The following is a 10,770-nucleotide window of genomic DNA, read 5'->3' as shown; positions in this document are numbered from 1 at the left end:
GTGTGGTGCATGTTCCTAAATAAATACAGCTGCCAGTGTGCCCATGCACACAATCATATTACCACTTTTCCATTTTGAATGCAACTCCCTATTTATAATTGGTCAATATGAAGCGTGGGCTATTATGTAAATCCTGTGTCAATTACAGACTTTATCTGGGAATATTTTATAGCCTGCTATGTGCCAATCTTTAACTCTTAATTATACTAGATCACATCAGTGGTCCCTCTCATCACTCTTTTCTCCTCTCTGTCCCCTCTTTATTTCTCTTCAATCACTCTCTCTCCCTATTTTCCTCCCCCACTCTCTCATCCATCTCCTCTGCTCCCTCCCCTCTCTCTCTCTCTGTCTCTCTCTCTCTCCCCTGCCCCCTCTTTCCCTCTCCCTCTCTAACCATGTGATGTACGTGTTTGACAATGCTCTCTCGTGTCCCTCTGTTTCGGTTGCTAGGGATGGGAGACAGTCCTAGGCAACGTAGTACGCAAATCTCCAGCCAAGACGCGAGAAACCGGATAACGTACACTAGTTTGAGATATCAGTGAGGCGACAGCGAAGAGCGGACCGAGCGACCCGCGCGTAACCGATAGTTTTCATAGTAGCCAAATTGAAAATTCTCCATTTTGTATACAGGCGAACGGTCTAGTGACTTTGGGCAGCAAGATGACGACATTAACGATAGCCCGAAATGCGCTAAGTGCGCAACCGTCATCACCAAAGCAAGAGTGAGTGATCACCAAAGTGGACTTCCTTTTTTCGCTCTTTCACTTTGCCGCTGGCCAGGTCAACACATCACCACACAGCTGCGTAGCCGCCTGCGCGTCAAGCTGGGCTCCGACTCGCTCTCTCGCTCGACGGACTGAACATACAGTCATCACGGAAAAAAAGGACATCTAACGCGAACGTATCCACTTTTTTTGGGGGGGGGGTGTAATTCTTGTTCTGCGTTCTCGCATCATAAGATCAGTGGAACAGGTGACACTGACATCTGCTCCGTCTGTCGAGCAGAATTCAAGCTCATATGGAAAGTAAAATGAAATGTCTAAAGCCTGCGGTTGTCGTCTGTCACACTGGGCAGAGAACATATCGACTGAAAACTTCCATGGAGTAAAGTAGCCGACAGTAAGACGCGGACAGCATCCAAATGAACATATGATACCCAAATGGCAAGTCTGCTTCTGTTGGAAGTTTGTGGAGCCATTTTATCTGTTCTGGGAAGACATTTATAGTCTTATTTACATTGGTTGACTGCTCTGGCTGACTCCAAACAGACACGAAAAGACTATGTTTTATCATCAACATTCAGCTTTATATTGTTGAGTTAAATTATTAGGATTATTATTATTATCACTTCTTCAAACATTACTCTGCTGCTTGTTGTTGTTGTTGTTAATAAGCTTCTAATTGGCTTATCCATCTCCCCACCTCTCCCTTTCAACTGTTCTCCAGGTCCTTGCTGGAAATGAGAATGTGTTCTCTGTCAACTTACCTGCTAAAATAAGGGTAAACATTTTTTTTTTTTTTTTTACAATTACAATTACAAATCCATCAATATTATTGTAATGTGTCGATGTCAGTTGACACTTCATCTAATGTGGGGCAGTCAGACAGTGCCACTTCTAGTACCATGTGTTGGTCTGTGGCTGCTGAGCTAGCAGAGAGCAATCACTGGCCTATTAAGGAACACAATGCCCCCTGTTGCTGCGGGTCCTGCCACTGGATCCTTTCTCACCAGTTCAGAGTAGGAGCCTCCGACCGGGCTGACCAGCAACAGCCTCAGTTCAAAGTAGGAGCTTCTGACCGGGCTGACCAGTCTAAGAACCAGCGTCAGCCCCAGCCTCAGCCAGACCAGCTTCGGACACAGACACGACCAGCCTCAGAACCAACCTCAGACACGTCTTCAGACACTGTCCTGTCCTGACCAGCTTCAGCCTCAACCCCAGCCATTGTTGGAGCTTCGGTCTCAGTTCCAACCCCAGTCTCAGACAAGGCTTCAGCCTCATCCCCTGATTCCATCCTGACTCAGCCAGTATCCAACGGCAGGCTGCCGGGCCACGGGTGTAGCAACGGGCGTAGCAACGGGCACGGCATGGGCAACTCCTCCAGGAAGGAGGAGGACGAGGAAGAGAAGGATGGGGATGGGGAGAAAGTGAAAGTAATGGAGGAGGAGAAGAGGAGGAGGAAGAAGAAGAAAGAGGAGGAGATGGAGGACGATGAGCTTCCCCTAGGGGTGGAGGAGATGCTGGCGAGCGGAGATCCCGTTTTGGACCTGAGCTATAAGAAGTTCCGCAGGTTGCCCGGTGTGGTCTGTGGGCTACGTCACCTGGAGAAGCTGTATGTGTGTGGTAACAGCCTGCGGACCCTCCCGGAGAACATCGTCCAACTGAAGGGCCTCCGCATCCTGGCTCTAGACTTTAACAAGATGGAGGATGTCCCGTTGGCCATCTGTCAGCTCCGTAACCTGACACGTCTCTACCTGGGCTCCAACCGCCTGATATCTCTCCCTCCAGAGCTACGCAACCTTCAGAGCCTTCGTTGCCTCTGGATGGAGAGCAACTACTTCACGTGCTTCCCCCGCCAGCTCTACGACTTACCCCACCTCAGGTCCCTCCAGATGGGGGACAACAGGCTACGGACACTGCCCCCGGATCTGTGGCGCATGGAGGCCCTGCGGGGACTGTGGCTCTACGGAAACCGTTTCACCGAGTTCCCCCGTGTCTTACTCCGCATGGTGGATCTGGAGATCTTAGACTTGGACAAGAACAAGATCGAGGTGTTCCCTAATCTGAGCCGGCTCCCCGCCCTCCGCCTCTTCTCCTACGACCACAACCCTGTGGAGGGGCCTCCTGGTGTGGGGGAGGAGGTGCTGCTGGTTGGGGAGGGGGCCCAGGAGGAGCTCCAGGAACGGGCAGACAGGAAGGCTAAGAAGGAGCAGGATGTGAGGGATGCGGAAGAGGCTGTGCTGGCCGGGGATGGGCCTGTGATCCAAGGCATTCTAAAGACGGCCAAACAGAACAGTGCATCGCACGCTGGGCACAAGTACAACGAGGTGGTAACCGTGGCGATGCCCCTAACCGAGGAAGAGAGGAGGAAGGAGGAGATGGAGGCGGAGTTAGAGAGGGCGTTGAACGACTACGGGGCGGGGCTTGAGTATGACCTGGAGGGGATAGAATATGACAAGGAGGAGCTTATATGTGAGGGGGAGGGGTATGAGGTTGGGGATTTGGAGTACGAACGAGGAGATATGGACTATGAGTATGAGGAGGGGGAGGAGCTAGAGGAACCAGGAAGACAAGGGGGCCGGCATTGATGACTGACTGATTGACTCCTCCTCCTGCAAAGGCTCTGAGTCCTTCCATCCTAAGTCTAGACTTGTTTGACCTTGCAGCAGACATTGCAGACTACTGACTGATCTACAAGCCACCTTGCATCATAAATAACTACTTAGAAGTATTTGTAGATCAGTCAGTCACAATTTACCAACAATGCATCACGGATTTGATGCTCTCAGACACAGCCTCTCACCCCTCCCCTTCCTAAACCTAGGACTCGTCCCTTTCCTAAACCTAGGACCCCTCCCTTTCCTAAACCTAGGACCCCTCCCCTGTCTAAGATTCTGACTACTTGACAGCTTCCTGATTTGCACTAGGAGGTGATATGAGAACTAAGTGGACAATATAAGGAAAACACCAGGATTAATAGCCTATGTTAGTTAGTTAATTATCCATTCAAGTGGATTCAAATATTGTTCTTCTGCCTTTCTAGGCTAGACCTTTTTTATGACAACGCTCCAGCTGTCATGACAACGCCCAACCAGAGGGTTGTTTAACTTAGTAAATCCTGTGTGAAATGAATTAATGACTAGCCTCCTGAACCTGTTGCTATAATATGTGACTTTGACATTCTCTGTCCGTAGTTAGAAGTAGAGCAGGGCTGAGCCACTAAATAACTAAGACATTAGATGTTTTTCAAACTGACCTGAAGACAGATCCATGCACTGCACATTGTGGAGATGATGGCAGGCAGCGGCGTCTTTGCCAACTCGGCAAATTGGCAAGTCAGAGCAGGACTCCGGTGACGCTGTATGTGTGTGTCAGTGTGTGTGTGTGTGTGTCTGCATTGAGTAAGTGTGTGTGTGTTTGAGTGGTTGTGTGTGAATGCGGACACGCAAGTGTGTATATATGGGTGCGTGTGTGAATGTGTACACGCTTGAGTGTGTGTATTTAAGTGTGGGGGGGTAAACTTATTACCTTTGTAATGTGATATAGTTTGTTTTTGTTAAACCCATTATGTGTATAAAGGAAATCTAATCTTGCCTCATTAAATAATGATTGAGTTTATCAGGTTGGACTGAATCATTCATACACAGGGAGACCGAGGCTGTGTTCACCAGGCCTCTCAGGAGTCTGGTACAACTCCCGATCAGGTGGTTTAGGTTTACGATGATGTTCAGACAATATCTGAGCCAGGAGCTAAGTCTACTGCACATCAAATCAAATAACGATTGTATTTAGTAAAATGCGCCGAATACAACAGGTGTAGTAGACCTTACAGTAAAAATGCTTACTTTACAAAAGCCCCTAACCAACAATGCAGTTTAAAAATGAAAATACCGATAAGAATAAGAAATAAACCCGTTTGGTATAGTATCCCCCTGACACGATCACTTCTCTTAAATTATTGCCTAATATGTTGATTATTTGAATCAGCTGAGTATAGTGTTAGTTACCGACGACTGAGTTTGGGGAAAACTGATATAGGTCGTTATATAATCTAGAGAAACAAGTTTATTTATTAGCCTAGTGGTTATTAGTATTTAGGCCTAGTGGTTATTAGTATTTAGGCCTAGTGGTTATTAGTATTTAGGCATGTCATGGGAAATAGGCCTAGTGGTTATTAGTATTTAGGCCTAGTGGTTATTAGTATTTAGGCATAGTGGTTATTAGTATTTAGGCATAGTGGTTATTAGTATTTAGGCCTAGTGGTTATTTGTATTTAGGTGTGTCATGGGAAATAGGCCTCGTTGTCAAGAGAAACTGTTGCTATTAGGACAAGATGATGTATGTATTGATCATATCAAAACAGAAATATGAAAACATTATTTTAACAATTTCATGTGGCCCAGGAACCCCTGACTCGCTGCATTTTTCGATTATCAAGACACCTGCTGGTAACTGGGTCCACATTGACACAGTCTGAGGGGAGGAGTGCTGATTGGGTCCACATTGACAGTCTGAGGAGAGGAGTGCTGATTGGGTCCACATTGACACAGTCTGAGGGGAGGAGTGCTGATTTAGGATCAGTTTCACCTTTTACATCCCAATTAATCGGATTAAATGGACGGGGGGGTTTGATCCGAGATCAGAATGAATCAGATTAAATGGATGGGGGGGGTCTGATCCTAGATCAGAATGAATCAGATTAAATGGACGGGGGGAGGGGTTTGATCCTAGATCAGAATGAATCAGATTAAATGGACGGGGGGGGTCTGATTCAAATGAACAGATTAAATGAACGGGGGGTGTCTGATCCTAGATCAGAATGAATCAGATTAAATGGACGGGGGGGGGGATCTGATCCTAGATCAGAATGAATCAGATTAAATGGACGGGGGGGGATCTGATCCTAGATCAGAATGAATCAGATTAAATGGACGGGGGGGGTCTGATCCTAGATCAGAATGAATCAGATTAAATGGACGGGGGGGGGGATCTGATCCTAGATCAGAATGAATCAGATTAAATGGGGGGGGGGATCTGATCCTAGATCAGAATGAATCAGATTAAATGGACGGGGGGGGGTCTGATCCTAGATCAGAATGAATCAGATTAAATGGGGGGGGAGGGGGTGTGTGATCGTAGATCAGCACGCTTTTTGAAAACTGCACAAAGAGATCTATTTTGTTAACGTGAAGAGTAACATAAATAATTAAGCCATTCAAAATTGCACTAGTTAGAAGCATATATTATGTCTAATTGGTGTAATATACAAGACACAGTAAAACATGTTTTGGAGACCACTAACTCTTCCCTCATTGTCTCTGTAAATGTGTCCATTACTTGTTGATGTTTCTTAACCATTTTGTTTTGTTTGCAGACAGTGGCTGTGTTCTTTGTAAGTACATAATCCAACAGCATCATTTGTACAGTATTTATTACCAGTCCTTAACAAGACCTTCACTTCCTTCCTTCCCACTGGCGAAGAGTGCAATCAGTACTCTCCTGAGCATGTCTGTGCCAAGAGGGAGAGAGAGAGAGAGAGAGAGAGGTGAGGGGGATAGAGGGAAGGGAGAGAGGTGAGGGGATAGAGGGAAGAGAGAAGGAGAGAGGTGAGGGGGATAGAGGGCAGAGAGAGAAGGAGCGAGAGAGGCAGGGGGATAGAGGGAAGAGAGAGGGAGAGAGGTGAGGGGGAGAGAGGCAGGGGGATAGAGGGAAGCGAGAGGGAGAGAGGTGAGGGGGATAGAGGGGAGAGAGAGGCAGGGGGAGAGAGATGAGAAAGGGAGAGAGAGGAGGAGAGGGGTGAATAGTTGCCTGGGGTACTTCTCCATAAAAGGCAGGGAGAGACGTTTTAAACACAAGATGGAATGTCACCAAGAAAACAAGGGAGAGAAGAGAGAGACCACTGTTCAGGTACATTTAGCATGCATCCCAATGGCATCCTGTCCCGTGGAGCCTTATGGGCCCTGGTCTACAGAGGGAATAGAATGCCATTTAGAAAGCAGATTAGAGAAAACAACCCTACACTCAGAGGTGAGAGGAGAGGGTCATAGGTCAGCTGGCATCAGAGAGGAGAGGGTCAAAGGTCAGCTGGCATCAGAGAGGAGAGGGTCATAGGTCAGCTGGCATCAGCTAGCATCAGAGAGGAGAGGGTCATAGGTCAGCTGGCATCAGAGAGGAGAGGGTCAAAGGTCAGCTGGCATCAGAGAGGAAAGGGTCATAGGTCAGCTGGTTCCTCTCTAGGTTTCTTCCTAGGTTTTGGCCTTTCTAGGGAGTTTTTCCAAGCCACCATGCTTCTACACCTGCATTGCTTGCTGTTTGGGGTTTTAGGCTGGGTTTCTGTACAGCACTTTGAGACATCAGCTGATGTACGAAGGGCTATATAAATAAATTTGATTTGATTTGATCAGAGAGGAGAGGATCATAGGTCAGCTGGCATCAGAGAGGAGAGGGACATAGGTCAGCTGGCATCAGAGAGGAGAGGGTCAAAGGTCAGTTGGCATCAGAGAGGAGAGCATGGAAGTTAAGCTAGCATCAGAGAGGAGAGGGTCATAGGTCAGCTGGCATCAGAGAGGAGAGGGTCATAGGTCAGCTGGCATCAGAGAGGAGAGGGTCATAGGTCAGCTGGCATCAGAGAGGAGAGGGTCATAGGTCAGCTGGCATCAGAGAGGAGAGGGACATAGGTCAGCTGGCATCAGAGAGGAGAGGGTCATAGGTCTGCTGGCACCAGAGAGGAGAGGGTCAAAGGTCAGCTGGCATCAGAGAGGAGAGGGTCAAAGGTCAGCTCGCATCAGGGAGGAAAGGGACATATGTCAGCTGGCATCAGAGAGGAGAGGGTCATAGGTCAGCTGGCATCAGATAGGTGAGGGTCAAAGGTCAGCTGGCATCAGAGAGGAGAGGGTCATAGGTCAGCTGGCATCAGATAGGTGGGTGTCATAGGTCAGCTGGCATTGGAGAGGACAGGGTCATAGGTCAGCTGGCATCAGAGAGAAGAGGGTCATAGGTCAGCTGGCATCAGAGAGGTGAGGGTCATAGTTCAGCTGATATCACAGAGGAGAGGGTCATAGGTCCGCTGGCATCAGATAGGTGAGTGTCATAGGTCAGCTGGCATTGGAGAGGACAGGGTCATAGGTCAGCTGGCATCAGAGAAGAGAGGGTCATAGGTTAGCTGGCATCAGAGAGAAGAGGGTCATAGGTCAGCTGGCATCAGAGAGGAGAGGTTCATAGGTCAGCTGATATCACAAAGGAGAGGGTCATAGGTCAGCTGGCATCAGAGAGGAGAGGTTCATATGTCAGCTGGCATCAGAGAGGAGAGGGTCATAGGTCAGCTGGCATCAGAGAGGGGAGGGTCATAGGTTAGCTGGCATCAGAGAGAAGCGGGTCATAGGTCATCTGGCATCAGAGAGGAGAGGTTCATAGGTCAGCTGATATCACAGAGGAGAGGTTTATAGGTCAGCTGGCATCAGAGAGGAGAGGTTCATATGTCAGCTGGCATCAGAGAGGAGAGGGTCATAGGTCAGCTGGCATCAGAGAGGAGAGGGTCATAGGTCAGCTGGCATCAGATAGGTGAGGGTCATAGGTCAGCTGGCATCAGAGAGGAGAGGGTCATAGGTCAGCTGATATCAGAGAGGAGAGGGTCATAGGTCAGCTGGCATCAGAGAGGAGACGGTCATAGGTTAGCTGGCATCAGAGAGAAGAGGGTCATAGGTCAGCTGGCATCAGAGGTGAGAGGTTCATAGGTCAGCTGATATCAGAAAGGAGAGGGTCATAGGTCAGCTGGCATCAGAGAGGAGAGGTTCATATGTCAGCTGGCATCAGAGAGGAGAGGGTCATAGGTCAGCTGGCATTGGAGAGGACAGGGTCATAGGTCAGCTGGCATCAGAGAAGAGAGGGTCATAGGTTAGCTGGCATCAGAGAGAAGAGGGTCATAGGTCAGCTGGCATCAGAGAGGAGAGGTTCATAGGTCAGCTGATATCACAGAGGAGAGGGTCATAGGTCAGCTGGCATCAGAGAGGAGAGGTTCATAGGTTAGCTGGCATCAGAGAGAAGAGGGTCATAGGTCAGCTGGCATCAGAGAGGAGAGGTTCATAGGTCAGCTGGCATCAGAGAGGAGAGGGTCATAGGTCAGCTGGCATCAGAGAGGAGAGGGTCATAGGTCAGCTGGCATCAGATAGGTGAGGGTCATAGGTCAGCTGGCATCAGAGATGAGGGTCATAGGTCAGCTGGCATCAGAGAGGAGAGGGTCATATGTTAGCTGGCATCAGAGAGGATAGGGTCATAGGTCAGCTGGCATCAGATAGGTGAGGGTCATAGGTCAGCTGGCATCAGAGAGGAGAGGGTCATAGGTTAGCTGGCATCAGATAGGTAAGTGTCATAGGACAGCTGGCATTGGAGAGGACAGGGTCATGGGTCAGCTGGCATCAGAGAGAAGAGGGTCATAGGTCAGCTGGCATCAGAGAGGAGAGGTTCATAGGTCAGCTGATATCACAGAGGAGAGGGTCATAGGTCAGCTGTCATCAGAGAAGAGAGGTTCATAGGTCAGCTGGCATCAGAGAGGAGAGGGTCATAGGTCAGCTGGCATCAGAGATGAGAGGGTCATAGGTCAGCTGGCATCAGAGAGAAGAGGGTCATAGGTCAGCTGGCATCAGAGAGGAGAGGGTCATAGGTCAGCTGATATCAGAGGGGAGAGGGTCATAGGTCAGCTGGCATCAGAGAGGAGAGGGTCATAGGTCAGCTGGCATCAGATAGGTGAGTATCATAGGTCAGCTGGCATTGGAGAGGACAGGGTCATAGGTCAGCTGGCATCAGAGAGGAGAGGGTCAGGTTAGCTGGCATCAGAGAGAAGAGTGTCATAGGTCAGCTGGCATCAGAGAGGAGAGGTTCATAGGTCAGCTGATATCACAAAGGAGAGGGTCATAGGTCAGCTGGCATCAGAGAGGAGAGGTTCATATGTCAGCTGGCATCAGATAGGAGAGGGTCATAGGTCAGCTGGCATCAGAGAGGAGAGGTTCATAGGTCAGCTGATATCACAAAGGAGAGGGTCATAGGTCAGCTGGCATCAGAGAGGAGAGGGTCATAGGTCAGCTGGCATCAGATAGGTGAGGGTCATAGGTCAGCTGGCATCAGAGAGGAGAGGGTCATAGGTCAGCTGGCATCAGAGAGGAGAGGGTCATAGGTCAGCTGGCATCAGAGAGGAGAGGGTCATAGGTTAGCTGGCATCAGAGAGAAGAGGGTCATAGGTCAGCTGGCATCAGAGAGGAGAGGTTCATAGGTCAGCTGATATCACAAAGGAGAGGGTCATAGGTCAGCTGGCATCAGAGAGGAGAGGTTCATATGTCAGCTGGCATCAGAGAGGAGAGGGTCATAGGTCAGCTGGCATTGGAGAGGACAGGGTCATAGGTCAGCTGGCATCAGAGAAGAGAGGGTCATAGGTTAGCTGGCATCAGAGAGAAGAGGGTCATAGGTCAGCTGGCATCAGAGAGGAGAGGTTCATAGGTCAGCTGATATCACAGAGGAGAGGAGGTTCATAGGTCAGCTGGCATCAGAGAGGAGAGGTTCATAGGTTAGCTGGCATCAGAGAGAAGAGGGTCATAGGTCAGCTGGCATCAGAGAGGAGAGGTTCATAGGTCAGCTGGCATCAGAGAGGAGAGGGTCATAGGTCAGCTGGCATCAGAGAGGAGAGGGTCATAGGTCAGCTGGCATCAGATAGGTGAGGGTCATAGGTCAGCTGGCATCAGAGAGAAGAGGGTCATAGGTCAGCTGGCATCAGAGAGGAGAGGGTCATAGGTTAGCTGGCATCAGAGAGGATAGAGTCATAGGTCAGCTGGCATCAGATAGGTGAGGGTCATAGGTCAGCTGGCATCAGAGAGGAGAGGGTCATAGGTTAGCTGGCATCAGATAGGTAAGTGTCATAGGACAGCTGGCATTGGAGAGGACAGGGTCATGGGTCAGCTGGCATCAGAGAGAAGAGGGTCATAGGTCAGCTGGCATCAGAGAGGAGAGGTTCATAGGTCAGCTGATATCACAGAGGAGAGGGTCATAGGTCAGCTGTCATCAG

The 10,770-nt window shown here is 49.2% G+C and overlaps 1 protein-coding gene across 1 annotated transcript; it reads left to right on the top strand.

Moving 5' to 3' along the window:
• Window positions 1-397: 397 nt before the first annotated feature.
• LOC112239751 (leucine-rich repeat-containing protein 10B-like) lies at window positions 398-4,337 on the top strand. Its single transcript, XM_024408172.2, has one exon. The coding sequence runs from the start codon at window positions 2,087-2,089 to the stop codon at window positions 3,305-3,307; it is 1,221 nt and encodes a 406-aa protein (XP_024263940.1). The 5' UTR covers window positions 398-2,086; the 3' UTR covers window positions 3,308-4,337.
• The last annotated feature ends 6,433 nt before the right edge of the window (window positions 4,338-10,770 follow it).

This window comes from Oncorhynchus tshawytscha, linkage group LG19 (assembly GCF_018296145.1).
Source record: "Oncorhynchus tshawytscha isolate Ot180627B linkage group LG19, Otsh_v2.0, whole genome shotgun sequence".
Lineage (NCBI taxonomy): Eukaryota > Metazoa > Chordata > Actinopteri > Salmoniformes > Salmonidae > Oncorhynchus > Oncorhynchus tshawytscha.
The sequence above is the reverse complement of the archived record's forward strand: the minus strand, read 5'-3'. Positions and strand labels throughout refer to the sequence as shown.

Bases quoted from the DNA above. Each gene is read 5' to 3' on its own strand.
- LOC112239751 (XM_024408172.2), top strand. From the start codon at position 2,087: ATGGGCAACTCCTCCAGGAAGGAGGAGGACGAGGAAGAGAAGGATGGG.